Below are 25,140 nucleotides of genomic sequence, written 5' to 3' on the forward strand. Positions count from 1 at the left end.
CCCCCATCTAAATTGTCTGTATATAAACAGTTTGGCCTGGTTTTTAAGCATATCTAAAGTCTGTGTTACACTCACCTTTGTTCAGTTTTTGTTGGATCAATCCCCATCGCTCAAAATCATTTTTCACATGTCTGGATCTAACTTACTGTTGCCTCAATGACTGACTGCCACAAACTGGCTCAAGGAGTGTCACAAGCAAGGAGACCACACAAAAGATTAAGTTCAAAAAAATCTAAGCAGAATTTATTAAAGTAAGGTTAACTTGAAGAACCACTGGAGTGTGTATATCAGCAAAATCATTAATGAAAGCTGTGCATGGGTGTGTGCCAGGCATGCTGTGGAGGTATTGAAAATGCAAAACAAAAGCAATGATGCCAGGTGGATGTCTGCTGCAGGAAGGGAGAGACCAGGTGAAAACCTGAGGCAGCTTTTTTAGCCTTGAAGGCACAGGTGAGCTTGATCAAGGTAATGACCCTCCCATATCAGCCAACTGCAGACAGTGGGAGGGGCGTCACCCCGCCTTTTCAGTCAGTCAATCAATTTTATTTATAAAGCCCAATATCACAAATCACAGTTTGACTCAGAGGGCTTAAGATCAAGGTTCCATTTTGACATCTGGAACACAAAACATTGAACTTTGAAACAATACAACATGAAGAGAAATAACATTTCCCACTTCTGACTTGAAGACTACCAAGTGTCTGGACTAGCCATCACACAAACACACTTTGGACAAATACTGGTGGTGGGTACTTATGCACTGATTCTACCGGAACCCATAAGGCAACCAGAAAGTGGCGATCCTCAGGAAACCAGGGAAGTGCTCCCAAGACATTGTCTTCAACCACATTCTCCGCCACACTAAGTGGAAACAACAAACTGGTTGATCTCCTGCTCCACTTATGCCTACAGGGGGGGTGCATGGCTCCTTCAAACTAATGTGGCTATATGCACCATATACACACCAGTACTTTTTCCAAACTCCTAAAACATGGGCTTACAATCAAACAAAGGGGGACAAATGATGCTACCTTTCATTGTTCACACAAATGAACTACACAAAGATAACTAAACAAACGAAAATCCTTTTGTGATACTCCCAAAAATCTCAACCAGAATGCTAATACCAAAAACACTTTAAACTGTACTCCTGAAAAGTGCTTAACCTCAGTTTAGCATTTACAAACCACAAGTGTCACAAACCAGATTGATTATGTATAACAAATCAAGCCCACTGTGTTACATTAAGGCAAGATTTAGCCTTTAGGAACGGATCTGATCCCATTTGACACAAACTGGCTTAATGAATGTGACAAGTAGGGAGACCACACAAAAGATTTAGTTAAAACAAGCAGAATTTAATAAAGTAAGGCTAACTTAAATAGCCAATGGAGTGTCTGGGTCAGCAAAGTCAGCGATGAAGGTGTGAAGGTGTTGAAGGTACAAAGCAAAAGCAATGATGCCAGGTGGATGTTTGCTGCAGGAAGGGGGAGAGCAGGTGAAAACATGAGGCAGCTTTTATAGCCTGGGAGGCCCAGGTGAGCTTCATCAAGATACTGACTAGGGCTGTCAACGAATATTCTAAATTCGAATTTAAATTTGAATTTGAAAAAAAAAAAAATGGACCTTCGAATGTGAAAATTGATATTCAATTGTGGAGAAAAAAAAACACCGCAGCTGTCCTCTTTGCGAGTGTGCGTTGGCCTGGGCCGCTGCACTGAACGCACTGCATAAACGCCAGGGCCACACCGCCCGCGGAAGTGCTGCTGGTCGACAAGAGGTTCTGCTCCCAGCAGTTGTCTCCGTCACCCCCCGGCTTGACACATTCGCTCGCGGCTCGTGCAGAAAATAGACCAGCCGCGGAAACGGAGCTGCGCGGCACGGCGCAGCCGGCGTGGATGACACAATCGGTTAACATGGGCGGTACGTTAGAGATAATTGTTTTATGTGTTTTAATGTGTAGGTATGTAAATGTTTTCAAAGACGTTTATGTTGAAATAAAAATACCTACAGGTAGTTATGTTTCCTTGTATTAATACATTTACAAGTATGTTTCCTTTTATTAGTTTGCCCTCTTGTGGACATAATGCGAAAAAAATTTTTTTCGAATGGTTCAATCTATGAGTTATTTTTAGAAGGAATATTTGAACGTCATTTTTGAGCAATTTTGACAGCCCTAGTACTGACCCTCCAAATATCAGCCAACTGCAGACAGTGGGAGGGGCGTCACACTGACTGACACAGTAAATTTGAAATGAAATGAAAAATTAAAGAATTACTTAAGCCAACAAATAAAACAACCACAGTAGCTTATTCAGCAAAGTTCCACTTTGGGTTGAATTTTCATCTGAGTAGTGATTTTATTTTCTGTGTAAGGAGGAGGACATTTGTCAAAGGCCTGTGCTCCCTAGACGAGCAAATGGCTTAAGTCATGTAAGTCAATGACTTTATTGAATTTATCAAAGGCCCCATTTCGCCCAAGGAGTCCAGTATGGTTCAGTTCAGTTGGGTACGCATTTTTTGTGTTTCCTCTGTGATAAGTTGTGGATGGTCCCAAAGGAACCATTTCTTAGATCCCCGTGTTTGGTCACCCCTCTGTTGGGGTGCTTAGCACACAGATCTGGTATCTAAAAGGTGGAGCTAGAAACCCTGTAGTGCGTTTCTTTGTCATAGTAAACGATCACTCTTGTTCAGTGCTGTAACTTCAACTTTAAAATGAAAGGATGTTTTGCTGCCTTTTGCAGGAACTGTAGCCTGAAAAAAAAACAAAAAACAATTCACTAGGCCGACTGCCGGCAACTTTTAAAGTTGAACATTTACTTGTAATGTTACTTAATGCATGAGTTGGTGACATGAATCCATCAACCCAGCTTAAATTTTAATAAGACAACTTTGACCGTTTTATTGCCTTTCTTGGATGACATACACTTTTAGTAATTAGTGGATGTTCAAGCGTTTAAAAATATATATTAATTTCGACCCGATTACCTTAACTGCACATTCTAATCCTCACTTGGACACTTGAGGAGAAAAAAAAGTTGCAGTGTGTTGTTTCCTGTGGGCTATGACAACACTAAACCTCTGCTCTTGTTTGTGAAGGACTAAATGCATAAATCCGCTATTTTTGAATATTCCATGGTAAGAGACTCTAAAGGGTTACTTTTGGTTCCAAGGGTACTATACTGCAAGTATTTGGTGGAAATAGGGCTTAATCTTTTTAAATGACACATGATTAAGTGCTGACCTGCTCTGTGACACATGGGCAACATTGCCACCTCCGACTCTGACCTCCTCATCTATATCCTCATCTATATTCAGACTCGTGGTTGGCGTGACCGTATAGTGGAGCTGGAGGAGGAGTTGGCTCAGGAGAAAGCAAAAAGCCGCAAGCTGCTGGCAGACAAAGATCGCGAGGTGGCTGAGATCCAGGCCAAGATGCAGGAACAGCTGAATGAGTACGAGCAGCTGCTGGATGTTAAACTGGCACTGGACATGGAGATCAACGCCTACCGCAAACTTCTGGAGGGAGAAGAAGAGAGGTGAGGACACAGGAAGTTTGCTAGTAGTGATGGCATCAGTTAAATCTTTACTCTGTTTTGATGCACCGGCTGATATTTTTCCTTTTTTTTTTTTTTTTTTTTTTTGGTGACCTGGATATCTAATTGTGTTTTCCACCCCCAGACTGAAACTGTCCCCGAGTCCTTCAAGTCGTGTCACGTTGTCTCGGGCCTCGTCCAGCAGCCGCAGTGTGCGGACCACTCAGGGAAAGAGGAAACGTGTTGATGTGGAGGAACAGGAAGCCAGCAGCTCGGTGTCCATTGCTCACTCTGCCTCTGCCACAGGACCTATCTGCATCGATGAGATCGACACAGATGGCAAGTTCATCTGCCTCCTCAACAATGGGGATGAGGTGAGCACCTGGGTTTTTAGATGTTACATTCTTTTAGTTACTTAATGCTCATGTGGAGATCCAGCTGAAAATCACCCAGTATAACCTTTGTATCTGACTGATGTCTTTGTGTCAATAATTGTGTCTGTCTCAGGACCAAGCAATGGTCGGTTATGAGATGGTTAAGACAATTGGAAATGCTACAGCCACCTACAAGTTCACACCCAAATATGTCCTGAAGGTTGGCCAGAAAGTCACGGTAGGAGTTTGTCTTTTGTTAGATTCTAATCATTTTCTGCTTAACCCGTTAAAAACTATCAGTCTTAAATCATGTCCAAGTCGTTTTTACATTTGTAATGTTTTTAAAAAAGAAAAAAAGAGTCTTTGGAGGAATATCAGAATTGCTCCGTTTCTCTCAGATGTATATAGGTACTCTGTATCAGCAGACCCACTGACTGACGTGAGTCACTGGAACATTACCAGACCTGCCAACCTGTATGCATTTTGCGTACCAGGCATGCATTTTGACATCAAAGTACACTAGTACGATTTGATGCTCTGAAAGTACACATGTCGCTCGATCTCGCATTTGGCTGGTTTCAGTCTATTGGTCTATGCAAGTTGTCACTCTCAAGTTGATGCCCGGTGAGCATAGGTGCATAGGTGGAACGAAAAGATTTCGACCAATCAGAGTGCTGCATATGCTTTAGCATGCATTAGCTTGTGTCTATTAGAGTTAGCTTATATCTCTTAGCAGTTAGCTTCTGTCTGTAAACAATTAGCTACAGTCTCTTAGCAGTTAGCTTCTGTCTGTTAGCAATTAGCTCCTATTAGCCCTCACCGTCAGCTCAGACTGGAGTTACCTTGTGTTCAGTCTGGTAAACGGTATCAGGCTAATAGCTGGAGCCTCTCCAGTAAGCCGTAGAGTGTAACCTTGGGTGAAATGAGGTGATTCTAAATCAACTGTGCCGCTCTTCTGACAATAAAACCATTGGCTGTTTGAAGTCAGTGTTTCTGCTATATAAAACTTGCCAAAATATGACCGCTGATGGTTTGTTTGTTTTTTCGTCTTAGCTCTTTAGAAACTACCATTATATTATTTGGCGCTATGGACGCTTCATAGCCAGGCCTATAGAACAGGTCAATACCTTGTCCTTTTATTAAACAAACTAAATAGCCTTGTGTTATTTATCTTATGTACACCATGGCATTTGGGCTGCACGATTAATCGTAATAAAATCGTGATCTCGATTCATATGCATATGCGATCTAATTTTTCAATGACGGCGATTCTGCCGGGAGGTGGGACATAATCTGCATGAAAACAAGCACTCCCAACGACGCAGCATTATACCACGTGATGCAGAGCGACAGCCGACCAGCAGTTTGGAAAGCAGTGAGACGGGGGAAACACACTGACTGTAGCGTCAGTCTTTGCCTCATACAGATCTGCTGGTAAAGTTAACTTAGCGTTAGCAAGTGTGATTAAAGACAGCAGAGAGGCAACGTTGTGCAAATAAACCAAAGATTTATTAAAGCCTCTGGAAACCCAAATCCACAATAGCCTTCTAACAATGTAATTTAGGGTCTTATGTACATAATATTAAACATGTAAAACAATTAAAAATCTGTTTCCATCCAAATTCGAAATATCTGTCTTTTAAGTTTTTGTACATTCTTGAAATTGGGTTTGATTTGGCCATGGTTATCTCTCAGATTTATTACGCAATAAATTCCAAACCAATCATAAATCATCAGTCAGTTGTCTCATCCCGCCCCCCAGTGGCAGCGCAACAAAACCTTTCTGCTCCAGCTAAATCGAGAGAGACGGCCGGCCGGCACCGGTCTCTCCCGCTTTGATGGTCGGTGTGTGTGTCAGAGTAAAGACATATTTAATCTATTAAGACTGGATGTGTTTGAATGAAAAAGGCTAGTATCAGAAAAACGGAGCAGATTTATGTTTTCAATGAAAACGTATCTCAATGAAGAAAGGCAAAGCGCTAGCCTCCCGTTGTCATTCATCTCAGCTAACGGCCGGGCTCAACCGGGCACGTCTGCAGCGCGAGTCCCGTAGCAGCTCGCCCCCCTGTTAATCAATTACGGCGGCTCCACCGGCAACGAGAGCGGCGCGACAACTCTATTTAAGCGGCTCTTCTATTGTTTATCCGTGACACTGTGTCTGTGTCGGACATTTGAAAGCGAGTAGATGACAAACAGTACAGTAAACTTGTAGATAACTCAAATATATGTAATAACTTGGGTGGAAACTGCTTTAACATTTCATGCAGCCTACATGCAGCCTCTCGGCTCAGCAAACTGTAAACAACCCCGCTGGCTTCTCTACTTGTCGCTTCCGTACGCAGTCAGTGGAGCCCAAATGAATACGCTGCGATGCTACGCTGTACGTTTGCAGCTGGTGGAGCCTGGCCGTAACATTGCATGTAAAAGTTATGCTAACTATTCTACGAAGTAACATTAATATGAATCACAAAACATTTTGCAACTTACCATTCAGTGACCACCTGAAAGGAATCATTTTCAGCTTCTGCTTCGTCCTCTGAATCATCAGAGGGCTCAAACATGTACAGCTGGATTAAATTTGTGGCAGCCATTGCTGAGCCAGGGAGATGTCGATCAAAACAAGGGAGCTGTCAATCAGAGCGTTATCTGCCACGCCCACTCTGTCCTGGCAAGTGGTCTAAACAGCAAAATGAGCTGTTTTTAAACCAGGTTTTCTAATAGTTATTAATGGTTATTTTCACTCAGACTTTTGTGGATGATTAATGAGACACTCGACTTTGATATAATACATTTTTACTATTTCTAGCTATGTTTCCAAAGGCTTTAATTTTCTGTAGCAGTAAACACATGGGCCGATAACAAATGTGTTAACTAACTATGCTAAAGCTTTACAAGCTATTCAGGGCTGCCGACGATACAGCAAGGCTACGGCCATAGACATATATACATAGACGCCGCATTGACTGCCGCTGCCTATCGGAGCCGACGTCCTTCCCGGCCACCATCTTGGATGGGTCTCGCTTCGCCTCCACAGTGCATTCACTTCTATTGAGGAAGGAGCTGTAGGCACAAGTAAAATAGAATAACTCACTGAATTTTTAACTGATTTTCACGTGGTTTGGTTTGTTACAAACGGCACACATGTAGTTATGATACAGGATGCTTTCGTACATTAAAAATGTGGGATTTCATGCTTTAATACTTTCTGCAGATAGCAACAGCACGTTATTTAGGTCACAACACAGTTCTCAGTTCACCTCAACTCCAGTGTGGGACATATATATATATATATATATATATATATATGTATATGTGTATATATATATATATATATATATATATATATATATATATATATATATATATATATATATATATATATATATATATATATATATATATATATATGTATACACATATATATATATATATATATATACATGAATTTGTATATATATATATATGTATATGTATATATGTATATATACATATATACATGAATTTGTACCACACAGAAACTTTTACAGAGGGTCATAATGTGCTTCTAGTGACTGTCAAATCGCCAGTGAAAGTTGCTTAAAATGCGGACATGGAGAGCAGCTGAGTGCCTGCTCTCATGGGACAAAGGTCCTCTGAGAAGAAAGACGGTCCACTCTGTTCTGCCGCCAGGAACAAACTGGAAGGCAAAGATCCTCTCTGAGGAAGAGGGTTCACTTTGCTGCAGGGTTCACCAAAACGTTTTTTGTTTTTTTTTTCTTTTAATAAATTGAACACACATTAAAGAACATACAACATCCTGTAGAGAATTAATACATAATACAATACAGTAAACACTGGCAAATTAAATGAAGGAAGAGGATTTTTCAAATAAAATATTGGGGATTTATGTAAAAATATACATAGAGACATATGAATAATTATATAATTAAAGATATGTAGGCTATGTTAGGTGATTACTCTTGTCAAATGCATGGTGTTGAAACATTTAATTTTGATCTTCCTTAGTCCATTTAGACTTTATTTTATCATAACAATAACAATGGATATTATGAATTGTTCACATTTTAATTTAATTTTAATAACATTTATCACACAGTTTTGTGGAAAAGTCAAATGTTCAGTTTACAGTTTTTATAAACTCAGTACTCTTTTTCAACACATATATTGTTTTGTCTTCATTCAGTGTAATTAGCACATATTGTTATTGCGCCATTGGTTTTGGCCTTGGTGCCCCACATTTTGGCCGTGACGCCCCAATGAATTTGTATTTATCAAACGCCAAAATGGCCTTGCCCTAAAAATGACTTAATTCCTGGCCTGGTACCTACCTCAGAAAAATGTTGTTCAACATTGATATTATTGTTAAAGCCACAGTGTGTAGGAATTTCTCCCATCTAACGTTGAAATCATATATTGCATTCAAACAGATGGCGCACTCTACCGCCTCACTGTTTCAAACACGTATTGCAACAACTGTAGCCGCTGTGTACCAAAAAGCTATGATAACACTGATGAAACCATGTCATCCGATACTACATGGAGTATTCATTCAGGCTTCTACACAGACACACGCGACGCGAGTTGACAAACCCCCTCCTCACCATGCTGGCTGTGTTTACAACGTAGGACTGTTGGGGCGGATGTAAATTGAAACAAACCAATCACGTCTTGTCCTTTGACAACTCACAAGTGGCTCAGCCTCACACACCTTATCCCTCTCCTCACATTACTGCGCCGCTAACAGCTGTTAGTGGCCAGCGGCACTACTGCCACATAACAAAGTCCCACTCTTTGAGCATAATGCAGGATGATGTATTATGCAGCATCACGGGAGACGGAATCCTCATCGCCAAGAAAGTGCAAAAGGGAATCAAAAAGGCAGCATGACCGGCGAATTAAAAAAAACAAGGGTCAGCATTGGGGTTGCCTTTCCCAGGTGGAGAGAGATGCTGAAAGAGAAAGGTAATACAATCACAGGCCAGTGCTAACAGCGGCTAACAGCCAACAGCGGCGCTGGCCTGTGATTGCATTACCATTCTCCCTCAGCAGCTCTCTCTACCTGGGAAAGGCTACCCCGATGTGGGCCTTCGTTTTTTTAATTCGCCAGTCACGCTGCCTTTTCTATTCCCTTTTGCGCTTTCTTGGCGACAAGGATTCTGTCTCCCATGATGCCGCATATGCATGATCCTGCATTATGCTCAAAGAGTGGGACTTGTTTCAAATTTGTCAGGGTAGTAGCGAAGCGCCTCTTGCTCCTCTCCTTCGGCTCCTCAGTCAAGCAGTGTTGGCCTGGCTCTCAACGAAAACGCCGAGGGCGGTGCTGTATGTCCCTTGCTGGCAGGTGTATTCTCAAGATGGCCAAACGTGATGGAACCCCACAGACGACTTACCCGCACAATGTACAAACAAATCTGAAATTCTCCTTTTACGAGAATAAGTCATATTGGTGGAGGTAATAGTACACCAGTGATGACATATTTATGAATGCAGACATCAATTTTTGCCAGTAAACAACTGAAAATGTTACACAGTGTCCCTTTAAAATTGTTCAAAAGCTGTAAGAGAAGACAAGAGACTAAAGTGTATTGTTTTTACGGTTAGTGTCAGGCTGTCAGCTGTTGCATTTAAGCTAAAAACAGGAGTGTTCCCTCTCTGCTGACCAGAGTTTATGTGCATTGTGTCTCTTGTATCAGGTACAATCATAGGTTTTGTTATCAGGAAATAAGTACAATAAATCTTTGCTGAAAAAAATCGTGAGAGAATCATGATCTCAATTATGAGCCAAAAAATCGTGATTCTCATTTTTTTCCAGAATCGTGCAGCTCTACACGGCATGTCTTTTCTGTCTCTACATGTTCGCACAGGTTGGCAGGTCTGCATTACTGACAATGAAAGGTGGTCCTTAGTAGGTTGTTGTTCAGCCTTTGAATATGTGGATGGATTTGGGGCTTTTTGAACAGTCCTATGACGGTGTTTGCTATGTGCAGATTTGGGCGTCTGATGCTGGTGTCAGCTCTAAACCTCCCACAGATCTAGTATGGAAGAACCAGTTGTCCTGGGGTTCAGGAGAGAACGTCCATGTGGTGCTGATCAACCCACAGGGAGAGGTGAGACCATATACACACATCCATCCGCCATCTCTGTCCCTGTCCCTGTCATCCACCCTCTGTGTTTTTGTCTGTTCAGACTTCACGCACAGATTTACACTGATATACTATCACCATTTCTAGGCTTGTGTAATCGTCACCCATCCATCCCCACACCTGTTTTTGTTGGTCATTGTCAGAATTCTTGTTTCTTTTTGGCAACAAAGCTGTAGAGCAGTGAAGGGCTGCTTGATTATCGTGATTATTTAGGTCAGTATTAAGATCACAATTATGTAATATGATCAGGGGCGGAAATCCCGGGGGGGACGGGGTGACATGACTCCCCCTTCAGTAAAGCTGCCCCCCCCCCCCCCCCAGAATAATTTGAGACACAATTAATAATTTTTGAACAATGCAGTAGTATTTATTGAAAGCACAATGTAAGCGGCGCTCATTATAATCACGCAATAATGTGCTATTTACATCTTAAAAGATTTAGTCCCCCCCTCCCATTCCTAGTAGTGGTATATCCCACACTCTTTCCAACGGGCGGGGCTGCTTGGCAGCAGTAGCAGCGTGTGGCTGGAACCGCTGCCCACATCGCAGGGCAAGATGTACATTCACACAGACACAGTTTAACTTAGGCTACACATGTTACAACACATCCCATTTACTGTTACAACAAGCCCCAGGCCCAGGCTGATAATATAAACTGTCTGCAACATTTCTCCTGCATTGTTCAAAAGTCTACTCAATTACGAGTGCTGCTAAGCTAAAAGCTAATGATTAAGCTCAGAGTTTAGTGATAGAGAGGACAGGAGAGAAAGAAGAGGGAGAGGACAGGACAAGAGCAGTCAGTGCAAGAGCAATGGGTACCTGTCTGTAGGCTCTCCACCTGTCAGTGAAACAAACATGAATGACGTGCAGTCTAACTGACAAGGAGCGGTCATTACGTGTGACTATTACACATGGTTGTGGCGGAGCGGCTCGTATGGGTACCTGCCTGTAGGCTCTCCACCTGTCAGTGAGACAAACATGAATGACGTGCAGTCTAACTGACAAGGAGCAGTCATTACGCGCGACTATTACGCACGGTTGTGACGGAGCGTAGCTAATGGGTACCTGTCTGTAGGCTCTCCTCCTGTCAGTGAGACAAACATCAAAGACGTGCAGACGAGGAGCGGTCATTACGCGCGACTATTACGCACGGTTGTGAGGTGCGCAGCGGCAGACCTCACAGCACACTGTTTATAAACCAGTTTACCAGTTTAATTGCAGGAAATGTTTAGTTTTAGTTTTAGTTTAGTTAGTATAGACATTCACTCTGCCCCACCCACCCACCCACCACCACCACCACCACCACCAACAACTATGAAATGGGTTTTTCGCTCCTGAATATGATTACTCCTTGACTTTGGAAACATCATGCTCGTGAACATTACAAAAACTGGTCTTTTTACCAGTGGATTTTCATCAACTTTAAATATAATTCAACTGTAGGTGGCTCATTGATCATCATTCTTGTTAAGGGGCTTAAATGCTGACATACTGTCTCTAAGGAAAAAAAAATAACACGTCCGTAATGTAATTCTCAATCATAAGACTGACCTGTTGATAAATCCTGAACTGCAGCTTGTGCTCAGTTATACAGAGCAGGCACTGCTGACTGACTAAAATGCTCATGTAAAAGCACATTGTACCGAAGCTAAAGCTCCATATGCTTTCATTTCAATGTCTTTTCAGAACCAGAGTCACTTTTCTTACGGCACAGTTGCCTTGAGGTGTTTAGTATCTGATGTTATAAAGTAAACTGCTGTTGCCCAAGAATCGAAGGCAATGCATAAAATTTGCTCCAATAATAATCCAAATCCATAATTTGTAATATTTGATATATCTGGGTGGAACAGATTGTTCAGATAAATGATAGAGTGTGAGGTGAAATTGTATCTTTCATATAGACACTCCTCCGGGAAGACATCCAAATGAGGTCTAATCACCATCTCCTTATGCAACAGCCCTGAATAAACTGTGCCTCAATGTCCACGACTTTATTCACAAAAGGACACACAATGTCTCCTGCTACACACTCAGCGGGCAACCAGCTTCAATGAAGCAAACCTGCCACTCAGCAGGTGGCGATGCCGTCAGCAGCCTGTTTGTAGGCATCCTGAGAGCTTCACCTCTTAACATAATGAGAGCACAGTAGGTTGCACCTGAAGTGGTCGCGGTGGCAGCAGGATGCCTTTTAGAAATAAATTACTAAAGGCTCTGAAAAGTCACCATATCTGGCCAGAAATTTGCCAGGTTAGTAACACTGAGCGCACAGCTGTAAGATAAAGGGGTGTGTTGGATTTATTATGCAAGACAAAATGAGAGCATCATTGTGAAACAGAATGCAGCACAGTAATTGTTTTATCTTTATTATCTTGTTTTCATTATTGTTGGAAGTTAAAGTCATAATTGAAAATAAAATTTGATAATTACACAGTAGTCTTGAATATCTTAAGTATCAAATACTTCATACCTTCATACCATCTTGGAATTTCGCTGGGGTGTATGGTTATATGAGGGTATCAGTGTGCAGCGCTACATGCCCCCCAGAGTTTAAACAAGTTTCCCTCTTTCACCAAACTATGCCAGGCTTAACTGCCTCATTAACTCTTGGTAAAACACCCTTTTTCAAACTTGACAGAAACAAAATAAAGCTCAAAAACCGTCTTGGATGGTCTTGTTGGTCCTTTTTACCCCTTTTCAATGAACACTGTTGGCGATGGTTAGTGGTTAGCATTGTCGCCTCGCAGCAAGAGGGTTCCTGGTTAGAACCCAGGATAGGGGGAGCCCTTATGTGTGGAGTTTGCATGTTGTCCTCGTGTCAGCGTTGGTTTTCTGCAGGTACTCCAGCTTCCTCCCACAGTTCAAAGACATGCAGGTTAATTGGTGACTCTAAATTGCCCGTAGGTGTGAATGTGAGCGTGAGTGGTTGTCTGTCTCTGTGTCAGCCCTGCAATTGTCTGGTGACCTGTCCAGGGTGTACCCCACCTCTCTCCAATGTCAGCTGGGATAGGCTCAAGCCCCCCCGCGACCCCCAACAGGATAAGCAGTTATGGAAAATGACATGACTGGCTTTGGCCATACTGAGTCAAACCATGCCGTGCCAATTTGTTTTTCCATTATCAGTTCAGATGCACCATGCCATGCTGAGCTCTGTGGGGATGGACCTTTTCTGGAGTAGGTCCAAAAGGCGGGCCACCTGCCCCCAAGCGGGTAGCAGTGACATCTCACCAACCATGGCCAAAAAGTCTGTGTGTTCAGCTTTCAATGCTTTTGTAGTTCCTAACTGAATCTCTTTGGTCATGAGTTTAGTTTCTCTCCTGCGTCCTATTTTTACTTTACATACCTGCTTTGTTTTACTGTTTCATCAGCTGTATAGAACTTGTGTGAAGTTGCTGTTCCTGCTGATGAAAACTCAAAATTTTGTCATTTTGCTGCTTTACAGTAATAGCTTTTACCTAACAAAATAACAGGGGACTTTTGCTGTGAAGAATCTGTTGGAAATGAAATATGTTGATCAATGAATTAGTGGAACTTTGTTAGCATCTTTTTTTCCAAAAAAAAATCTAACACCACAGAGATCAGAAACAGCCACAATGAGATGATGATGAAGAGCTGCTAACGACAGGCTCTTATTGCACCTCTGCAAACAACTCACCACCAACAGGCAAATGTCTTTTTTACCTGCCCTACTGTATGGTAGAAAAACAGATTCAGCAAAAATAACAAGGGACTTCAACCCTGGATCAGCCCGCTGCTTTTAAACATCATCATTCAAGACAAGCTGTCATTTAAAGACACAACTTCAAGCAGGTAGCCCTGTTGTAATGGAAATGCAAAGTTCTGCAGTACCAGGCTGACTGGCCCAGTCGAACCAAGTAAAGCTGAATCAGGCCATTGTAATGCAAAAGGAGTATTAGTTAGTCAGTCCACTGTTCCAATAATCACCAGCTCTGATTTGGTTGAAATAAACCTTTAATTCACAGAGTTAGAGTTGGATGCAAAAATACGAAGTTTCCCCTGCGGTCTCTCTGCTCTTTCTGTTGGGGGTATGACATGCTGGGTTTTTAATTTCAGTCCCATTTCATTTATCTTAGACTCACAAGTCAGTCTTTAGATGCTTTGCTTAACTAAAGACTGAGGTCTTTCTCCCTGATTTTGTGTTTAGATGGGCGGATACAATTTCAGAGTTTTAAAAAAACTCCCTATGTTGCAGAACTAGTAGTAAATCCGCAGGGTGGTCCTTCGGTGGCTCGCTGAACTCTTGTGCTCATAAACATAGTCCGACTGCGTTAAAAGTTTTAAACAAAGTCGCTGTAAGTCCTTCATTTCCACTATATTGTGGACTGAGCACACGTTTGATAAAACGGAGTTAAATCTCTTGGCATCCATTTTCAAGTTCTCTGTGTGTTTGTTTCCTTGCCGACGAGAAAAGGGGGAGCGAGTGCACATTTCCAGGAGGGCGTGTCCTTTTCAAAAATGCAAGAGGCGTTGCTTTGTTGCCGGCCGTTTTCTCCGGTGTGTTAAACACACTTTAGAAAGGAGTGTCCCCAGACTATAAGAAGGCGGAGATCTCTGATTGTCTGGTGGCGAGACTACATTTATCTCCACTCACAGTCAGCTCAGCTGCCTTTTGCACCACAGTGACCTCTAGTGTCCCATGACATGCACTACATACAAAACATCCTCAGTACAGCCTCTCTAGTATGAGGTTAATAAATAGATGATCATGTATTTTTGACAGTATTGAAAATCCTATCTTTGGGATCTCCCAACTCTGGTATACTGTGAAACCGCCCAAGCCTATCATACAGCCTCAGAGCAGTGTCTGTCAGCCAGCTCTGTGTCAAGGAAAAGAAGCAAAGCAAAGTACCCTTGGGTATATATTCTCAATGTTTGTGTGTGTGTGTGTGTGTGTGTGTGTGTGTGTGTCAGGAGGTGGCAAAGAGAACCACAACATACAAGACAGCAGTAGATGAGCTTTGTGAGGAAAATGATGATGGAATGGAGGCCACTGAGGAGGACCTCTTCCAACAGCAGGTGAGACTACCAGCCACACTCAGCTCACTATAAACACCACTAAGATCCAACTACTAAATACAAATATGTTCAGAATATTTATATATATATATTATTTATTGACAATATGAACACATTTTTGGGAAAAAGGCTTGTCTGTGTCACACACAGATAGAATAAAAGATCAACTAGTAACGTAGCTCCTGTGTTCAGAAAGGAAGCTGATGTTTGTTTTCCAACCTGACTCTAAAGGCTTTTGCACACCAAGGATGTATTTTTCTTATGCCTTTTTTTTTTTTTTTAATCGCTCATCCAATAAAAACTATCACACACAGAAACCTTGCACACTGAACTGTACAACTGGTTGTGAAATTCGCAATACTACACAAAATGTAAAGACACATTTGCTCCCTTGTGTCTCTCCACTGGAGGTACCTCCCTGGCTTTCACCACTCTGCCCGTGTCTTGCATTTGGCATTGTGGTGGTGGACTGAGCTGTCCTCTCTCTCCTTTGTGTGGTCTTCATTCATTATTTCACCCTCTACCTCTCCAGCATCATCCACCTTAAAGGTGAAGTGAGTAAGATCTAGGAGGATTCGGTTAATGTCTAGCGGTGAATTGCAGATTGCAACCAGCTAAAAACCTCTGCTGGCCAGAATTCCTCCATTGTTCGGGAGTTTTTTTATCAGGAGCCGAATTATCGACAGAGGTCTCTCCTCCAACACAAATGGACCAGGCGAATTTAATCACTGAACAACAACACTGAATAAAGCTGTTTCACGTTACAAATCAGTGCATCTCTGTCACTATTTGACATCGCAGGGCTCACCTACAACATGCTTTTGTGTGCTCTCCCCTTTGCTCTCATAAGTTACTATGTGTTAACCTTTTGTGATCGAGATGTTCAGGAGGTTTTTACCTTGAGATAAATCATCCACAGGGGTCTCCTCCTTTCCAAAACAAAAAGACCTGGGATCTCATGTACAAAGGGTGCGTACGCACAAAAACGTGGCGTACGTCCTTTTCCACGTCAAAGTTCAGATGTATGGTTCATCCGAGCTGCGGCCAGCCTTGGAGCGCAACACAGCAAGGAGCCATGGGCTGCCTGTATCAGTACAGGTGCTGACCACACTGGGGTTCCTAGCAACAGGGGCATTTCAGAGGGAACTGGACGATCAGATTGAGGCTGATAAAAACACTGAATAAAGCAGTTTGATGTTACAAATCTGTAACTCTGGCGCTGCACATTACAGTTGGGCTTCATACTAGGGTGGCCAAAACAAAAACGTGACTAGCCTTATCTAGAGCCAGTGTTTGGTTTGTCCATTCTGGGCCACTGTAGAAACATGCCGGGTGCAACATGGTGATCTTGAAGATCTGCTCCCTGTGTATATAAACAGCTCATCCTGAGGTGAGGACAACACAACAGTTATTATTTTTAGGTGATTGAACACTAAAGAAAACATACTTATTATATTATATTCAGTTTCTGCCCATGTTTCTGCCCACTCTGTTCCTCTTCCTTGTTGTGGATGTGTGTCCCTTAGGTTATGCCATATTTTCTTCACTGCTTCTTTGTCACATAACTCTTAACAGGCTTTTGACCGATGGGAAGGAAAAAGGCAGAAATCAAACCTGTTCTGGAAACTTTAATGACAGAAAATAATTTCAGAGTAAACATGACTGATGCATGAAAACACATTTATTTTGAAACATGGAACAATTTTGGATGAAAAACACAGATTTAATGTGCAAAGGCCTCAAGGCTGCATTCAAGTGTATTTCCTAACATGATGGCCTTCCTTTAATCTCAGTCTTGATTTAGAGTTTCAAGTTGTGTGTTTCACTGTTTGAAGTCAGGCAATGGTGTCAGCCAAACATCAGAGCATTTGTAGCACTGTGTTTGGAATGGCTCTGTGAATTAATGTTTCTGTGCAGGGGGACCCTCGCACTGCAAAGAGAGGCTGCTCCATCATGTGATCCCACCACCCCAACCAGCCGCCTCCTCCTCCTCTGAGCCCAGCCAGTCTGCTGCCAACTGTAACACTAGAACAAATTTTCTATCTTTTGTAGTGTATATCCATATAAATGGTTTTATTTTTCATAAAAATGCTTTTGGTAGATGTATTTTCAACTGGAGAAGCAAAATAACACGTTTGGTGAACAAAATTAGTATTATAGTTTAAAATCCTTTTTCTTCTTTTAAAAACCATGCAACAAGTGACCAACTGTGTCTTTGAAGAAAATAAGTCATTGGCTATGTCATTTTTGAAATAGATTTTCATTTAGTTATTATTTATTTATATAGCTATATTTTAGGCTACAACAGGAGCGACAGGGTGTCTGTGATGAGATTAGATCGGGGCTGTTTTAAAACAGTTTTTTAATTTGCTCAAAACCTACTGTATTTTTTTTTTTTTTTTTTTTTTTTAATGGATAAAATAAACACTGAAAGGACAGGTACACTAAAGCTCAGCAGTTACCAGGAGTCTATGTAATAAATTTCTTTCCATCAGTGTAGACCTTTTAGTGGATAACATTTTAGAATGACACAGTGTGAAAACCTATGGTTATTAACCATTAAATATGGTGATTATTTGATTGTATTTAGAGGGAAGTCAGAGGACAGTTGAAGGTAATTGGTAGTTGTTGAGTTACCTTGAAGCGGCTACGTGTAAGATTTGAAACTGTCTTTGGCAACTTCTTGTGGTAGTATGGAAAAAAGATGTGAGTAGGGACATGACAATAAATGAACTGAAAGCAATAGCCTGCAACAGTTGTTCCCAGGACGTCTCATTTTTTGACAAATAAAAAGTAGTGCCATCAAAGTAATTTTATAGACCTTCTGATCACAGTGTACTCACAGCGGCTGTGATGTGATGTCACTCAGCAAACATTAGTTTCCTGACTTTGACTCAGCGTTGCTCCCCAAATTAAGAAGTGTTGATTGTATCCTTAAATTTTGATATTTGAAGTGTTTGAAGTACTTTTTGTGTTGGTCTGTTACTATGCATGCTATGGCTGTAATCATCATAACTGAATGATTAAATACGCTTTCTGGTACTTGTGTTCCACCTTTTTTCATACAATCATGAAAATAAAAATTAAGCATCATATCATAAAATATCACATAAATCCTTTTCTTAACAATGCAATTTCAGTTTGGCATGCTGCACACAAACATGTACTATTCATGTACTTGGTTTTAGTTGCAGATTACACAGTATGATTACTACACAGGTGTGCCTTGGGATGGTTGCAATAAAAGGCCTCTCTAAAATGTGCAGTTTGATCACACAACACAATGCCACAGAGTGTGCCATTGGTATGCTGACTGCAGGAATGTCCACCAGAGCTGTTGCCCGTAAATTGAATCATTATTTCACTACCATAATGGAAGAAAAAATAGAAAGACACGTTGTCATCGTTCAACATGTGTATGAAGAAATTAAAACAGCTGCCTCTGATGGTGCAAGGAAGAATAAAAAAACTATATAAAACAATCTACTCTAAAAACAATACTGCAAACAAATAATAAATAAAATCCAAAATTTGACCACAATGACCATCTCCAGTGTTGTTTCTATTACTTTGGCAATACATTAAACCAGCTTTAGACCACATGTAATCATGCGCCAGTCCTCCACATCCAGTGTGTTCACCTGCAAGATTGTCTGAGACTAGCCACCCAAACAGCTGAGGCAATAATTGGTTTGAACAACCACAGAATTTCTGCACAAATGGTCAGAAACCATTTCAGAGAAGCTCATTTGCATGCTCATGGTCCTCACATGGGTCTTGACCTGAGAGCAGTTTGTCACTGTACACGACTTGTGCGGTTGTGAAGCTGATTGGACGTGATCCCAATTCAGGGAAATGACATTGGAGATGGTTTGTGTAGTGAAATAAATATTCAGTTCACAGGCATCAGCTCTGGTGGACATTCCAGCAGTCAGTGGGCCAATGGCCATGTGTTTAAATGTGATTAAACTGCACATTTAAGAGCGGCATTTATTTTGACCATCTCAAGACACACTTGTGTGGTAATGATGCTATTTAATCAGCATCTTGATATGCCACACTTGTCAGGTGGATGGATGGATCTTGGAAAAGGAGTGCTCACTAACAGAGATTTAAACAAATTTGTGAGATTTGAGAGAAATATTGAGTGCATAAAAAATGAAAAATGGGAGCAAAAGCAAAGTGTTGTATTTTGTTTTTAAAAGTACACGCATACACACACACAGACATGTAAAGTGCAACACACACCGCCGCCATACACCGCGCGTCTAACCAACCCACACTGGCGCCAGCCGGCGCGCCGTGCCGCTCTGCTTTAGCCCACTGCTCTATTTCCAGCGCGGCTGGCGCTGCGAGAAAAGCCTTTAATGTACATCTCGGCCGCCGTAGTATCAACACCGGTTGTTTCAAATTTTTAATAAGACGACTTTGGTAAGAAACTCACCCGTGAAATCCAAGTTGTTGTTGCCTCAAAGTTTTTCCTCTTCTTCTTCCGTTACTAGCAGTAGGCAACCGTTGGCAACTAGTGTAAGTACAGCCACCTAGCGGGCTGGGGTGGGAAATACACGTCGACGGTGCCGCTGCGCGCTGCTGCCAATGTGTGTTGGGGGCGGCACTTGACGGCCACAGCGCCGTGCCGGAGCGGAGGGGTTCCATTCCCCTGAAGGGAGTTATTTTTCAACTGTCACCAGCTCAAAGTCAAAATCAAAGTCCATTTATTTGTCTCCCTTGGGAGAAATTTGGATTGGAGACAGGGTACTGCTGCTTTAAACAGCATGAAACATACAAACAAAAATACATAAAAGACAGTAAAACATTCAGCATCTAAAAAAACATTCTTGTAACCAGATAGGGACCAATGTGCAAAAAGATACCTGCTCATCTGAGCTGCGCAATCCGCCATGCCCTCCTGCTGAAGCCAAAGTGCTGGCACACATCAGAGTGCTGGTACATATTAAAGTGCTGGTTCACATCAAGGTGTTAGTACACATAAGGGTGCTAATACACCATACACAGAAAATAGTACACATAAATATGGGGTGCCGTTTGTAAAGTGGCTCACGCTGAAAATAACATCAACATTTTGCCACATTTACCTTCAAACAAAGTTTAAAAAAGTGTTGTGAATTTTTTTTACGTCACCTTTTACCACATTGACAGCAATATTTGTTAACTTAGAAATATATTAAATAGTTAAATCTAAATATTAAATGTGGCACCTAAATGTTAAATGTTAAATCTAAATATTAAATATAAATATTGAATCTAAATCTAATGTTAAATATAAGTCTAAATCTAAATGTTAAATCTAAATGCTAAATATAAATGTTAAATCTAAATATTAAATCTAAATCTAAATGCTAAATCTAAATCTAAATGTTAATTCTATATGTTCTGGGTGAAACTAAATATTTAGCTAATATGCAAAGTCACACTGCCGGTCACCGGAAGTACCAAAATAAAAGCTCAAGATGGTCAGACTGTGTTTATAGAATCAAATAACGAATTAAAACCAACTTATCGGGGGAAATGAACACTTGAACATACATTAGCATGATAATAACTACCTAAAATAACATGAAACATGTTTGGAGAAATTTTATTTGACGTGTACTTTGAGTTGTTAGTGTCCCTTCAGAGGGGCTAACAACTGTTAGCTCTTAGCCCCGTTAGCAGTGTCTGTAATGACTCATTAACTCTTAAACGGTCTGTGAAAAAAATATTTTTTCCCAGCAGATGTCTTAGTTACAACATGAGCTAGCAAAGCAGTTTTGTGTTGCGATGTGTGGTATTTATTCAGTTTTGGGAAATCACGATGTCTAGAAAGCATCAGTGGCTGCAGCAAAGCTAACATCAGGACGTCATCTGTTAAAAGCCTCCCGTTGTTGGATACGACATGAAACTACTCCAGTTAGCTCAATCATGTTGTAACTAAGACATCCACTGGAAATTTTTTTTTTTTTTTTCACGGACCGTTTAGAGTTAATGAGTCATTACAGACACCACTAACGGGGCTAACAGCTAATGGTTAGCCCCGCTAATCTATGATAACCATGTTATTAATGTCAGAACATGATAGTAATGTTTGTTCAATCATTGTGTTTATAGACTTTACAAACACGAGATTAGTCTAAACGGTGATATAGTGACGTGAAAAATGTGAGATATGCATATATATATATATATATATATATATATATATATATATATGTATGTATATGTAGCTAAACTCCGCTGGTTTTCTACCCAGAAGTATTTGTAAACAACAAGGTGATTCCCTCCGAAGGAACACTAACAACTCAAAGTACACATCAAATAAAATTTCTCCAAACACGTTTCTTGTTATTTTAGGTAGTTATTATCATGCTAATGTATGTTCAATTGTCCATTTCCCCCGATAAGTTGGTTTTAATTCATTATTTGTTTCTATAAACACAGTCTGACCATCTTGAGCTTTTATTTTGGTACTTCCGGTGACCGGCAGTGTGAATTTGCATATTAGCTAAATATTTAGTTTCACCCAGAACATTTAGATTTAACATTTAACATTTAGATTTATATTTAGCATTTAGATTTAACATTTATATTTATATTTAATATTTAGATTTAACATTTATGTTTATATTTATATTTAGCATTTAGATTTAACATTTAGATTTATATTTAGATTTAGATATAATATTTAGATTTAACATTTAGGTGCCACATTTAACATTTAGATTTAACTGTTTAATATATTTCTAAGTTAACAAATATTGCTGTAAATGTGGTAAAAGGTGACGTTAAAAAATTCACAACACTTTTTTAAACATTGTTTGAAGGTAAATGTGGCAAAATGTTGATGTTATTTTCAGCGTGAGCCACTTTACAAACAACACCCCATACATAAAGGTGCTAAATACACCGTACACAGAAAAAAAGTACACATTATGGCGTTAATACACTGTATGCAATACACAGTACACAATACCTGCTTACATTTGCTCATTAATGAGCTTGACTGATAACGGGACAAAGGAATGTTTGTACCGGTTGTGTTTACATAAGGGAACCCTGTACCTTCTTCCTGGGGGGGGGGGGGGGTGACCCATAATCTTACTCGCTACTCTGACCAGGTTTAGAATCTGAGTTTTTGATTTGACAAACCAGCTGGTGATACCGTACCGTACAATGGACTCTATTGTTGGTCTGTAGAAAATTAGCATTATGTTTTTGCAGACACCAAACAACCGAAGTCTACGCAGAAAATGGAGACTTCGGTTGTTTGGTGTCTGCAAAAACATAACATACATTATCCCGCTTAGAACATGGCTTACTACTAAAACAATCAGTGATACAAAATAATGACTAAAGCACATTTTATTGATTCAAAATTCGCAAAAAGAAATGCTGCATTTTGGCACCCCAATCCTATTTGGCCTGTGTGGACAAACATTAACTGATTTTGATGCTCCTCAGTCTAAATCCATTGTTATGGCGTCCCTAGCAACCGAGCAGCAGAGCAGCGGTGATACTTCAAGAAATAAACACCGCAGAATTTTGTTGATTGACCAATCAGAATCAAGTATTTGCCATGTTCTAAATATAAATATATAGTCACTGTTAGCAGAGGTGAGTTGAAGACTCAATCAACTCAGAAGAATCAACTGAAGACGAAGAGAGCAAGTGGTATTCCAAAGGCAAAGTACTGATGTGTGGCAGCGACTACGGATAAAGGTTTTCTGGGAGAGGATCACGAACGAGGAATTCACAGAGGACTTGAATGTCCGGTGACGTATATTTACGAAAAAAGTGTTTCCATTACACTTTTGCGATATACTAGCGATACACATCTGAAAAAACACCTCATGAGAGCGTAAAAACTTTTTCTCAATTTTTGAGTTTTTACGAAATGTAGGTGTTTCCATTACCAGCATTTTATAGCGATATTTAGGTTTTGTGCATTTCTAGGGTTAATGGAAATACAGTTAGTGTCTAGTCAGTGGCCCTCAAATGGCAGCCCGCAAGCCGCCTATTTGCGGGCCGTGAGTTGAACATGTGACTCCTTCTCTGTGTGCTTTTCGGTTTGGTCAGCACGTGTAAATGGGCTGTCATCTCCATGCTAACGATGCGCTGATAGGCTGTTAGCGAGAACAGCACTTTTTTACGTTAGCTTTTGAAGTGGTAAGCTTATGATACTTTGCCAGCAGTAGGAGCCTAGATTGAATGAAAATGGCATGTTCCAAGTTCGACAAGAAAAGAAAGGTGTTGAGAGGTTTTGTTTTATTTGAGTATTTATTTGAATTTATGTCAAAATGGAAATGGCATTTTATTTTATTTTATTTTGTATGTATTTTTGTTGTTGTTTTGAATAAAAAGGACATTTTGTTTTGAATATGACAGTATTATGGCTTGTGGCTTGACCAACTATAATAAATGGACCTTTGACTCATTTGTCACCACCCCCTGCTGCAGCCGCCTGATCTCGTCTACTTTCCAGATGAGGCGCAGTTTATCTTGAACGAGCCTAGTGTGTCACTAGTTGCAAAGCTTGTTCAATACTGAATGAGTTCTTGAATACTTAACACACATGTATCACGCAGATAGAACTGAATAAAAGCACACAGTGAAGCTCGTGATGCCGCTGCGCATATTTCCATTCCTCCGAGGAGAGCTGTAGGCAGGAGGACAGAGCTCTCATGGCATGAGCACGAATATTAGGTCCTCCCCCGCTGCGACATATGCGTCATCATATTTTAAAAAACAAGACATAACTCCTCAATGTCTAGAAAGATACAAATAATCTAAGTCCTTTCAAGTTATTTGCATCAAATCTCAAGTCATAAATACCAAGTCAAGTGGAGTCTTTCATCAGTGCTTGTCAAGCAAGTCTCAAGCCAAGCCAAGTCAGTCAAGTCATGTGACTCGAGTCCCCCACCTCTGCCTCAGACCCACTGTCATGCCATTCATCCACCGCCCTGACGTCATGTTGCATTATTATAATGCACAATAGAATTACTTTTGTATACAGTTTTTAATGTGGCTGTTTATCTGTGAAATTTCTGTATACTCTGTGTACCAGTGGAGACACCTATGGGGTACCGTTTGTAAAGTGGCTCACGCTGAAAATAACATCAACATTTTGCCACATTTAGCTTCAAACAATGTTTAAAAAAGTGTTGTGAATTTTTTAACGTCACCTTTTACCACATTTACAGCAATATTTGTTAACTTAGAAATATATTAAATAGTTAAATCTACATATTAAATGTGGCACCTAAATGTTAAATCTAAATATTAAATCTAAATGTTAAATCTAAACATTAAATCTAAATCTAAATGTTAAATCTAAATCTAAATATTAAATCTAAATGCTAAATCTAAATCTAAATATTAAATCTAAATCTAAATGTTAAATCTAAATGCTAAATCTAAATGTTAAATCTAAATGCTAAATCTAAATGTTAGACACCTAATTTCACTGTACACTTGTGTAATGACAAAGAAGGCATTGATTGATTGATTGATGCATGGCCCCATGTTGCAAGTATCTGTACACAATTCCTGGGGGCTGAAAACATCTCAGTTCTTTTATGGCCTGTACAGTGGTGGAAAAAAGTTTTCGGACGCCCCATGCATTTGTGAAATATTGCATTAAGAATCACTCTTAGGTCTTCAAGTGCAATTTCTTTTAGTACAGTCACAGCTAAAATACTAAATAAATCCTAAAAAAGCCATTAAAAACTTAAAATTGATTGGTTCCATAAAAATACATAAGAAATTTTGAGTATTGGGTCATTTTGGTACCAGTGATGAAGGTTGTTCTTCTTATTAAAAGACACAATTTTTGTTGCCAAGCTTCGTGTCTACATAAAGCCAGCACATTTGAAAGTTCTTCAGACACAAAAATGGCTAAAACAAGGAACCTAACGCAGGAAACACGCCTGAAGATAAAGATTCTCAGCCAGGAAGGGTACAGCTGCCGCCAGATAGCCAGGAAATGCAGATGCAGTCCTTCAGCAGTTGGATACACTCTGCAGAAATACAGACGAACCAACAGCTTGGAAGACAAAC

The 25,140-nt window shown here is 40.5% G+C and overlaps 1 protein-coding gene across 1 annotated transcript in view; it reads left to right on the forward strand.

Annotated features, from left to right (window-relative positions):
* The window catches only part of lmnb1 (lamin B1), a 103,529-nt gene extending 84,901 nt beyond the window's left edge, over positions 1 to 18,628 (forward strand). Inside the window, exons 6-11 of the mRNA XM_049604049.1 lie at positions 3,319 to 3,539; positions 3,682 to 3,910; positions 4,044 to 4,148; positions 9,898 to 10,017; positions 14,983 to 15,087; positions 17,005 to 18,628. Coding sequence (XP_049460006.1) covers positions 3,319 to 3,539; positions 3,682 to 3,910; positions 4,044 to 4,148; positions 9,898 to 10,017; positions 14,983 to 15,087; positions 17,005 to 17,046 — 822 coding nt within the window. The 3' untranslated portion in view covers positions 17,047 to 18,628. The remainder of the gene's footprint in view (positions 1 to 3,318; positions 3,540 to 3,681; positions 3,911 to 4,043; positions 4,149 to 9,897; positions 10,018 to 14,982; positions 15,088 to 17,004) is intronic.
* The last annotated feature ends 6,512 nt before the right edge of the window (positions 18,629 to 25,140 follow it).

Source organism: Epinephelus fuscoguttatus, linkage group LG18 (assembly GCF_011397635.1).
Source record: "Epinephelus fuscoguttatus linkage group LG18, E.fuscoguttatus.final_Chr_v1".
In the NCBI taxonomy this organism is placed as follows: domain Eukaryota; kingdom Metazoa; phylum Chordata; class Actinopteri; order Perciformes; family Serranidae; genus Epinephelus; species Epinephelus fuscoguttatus.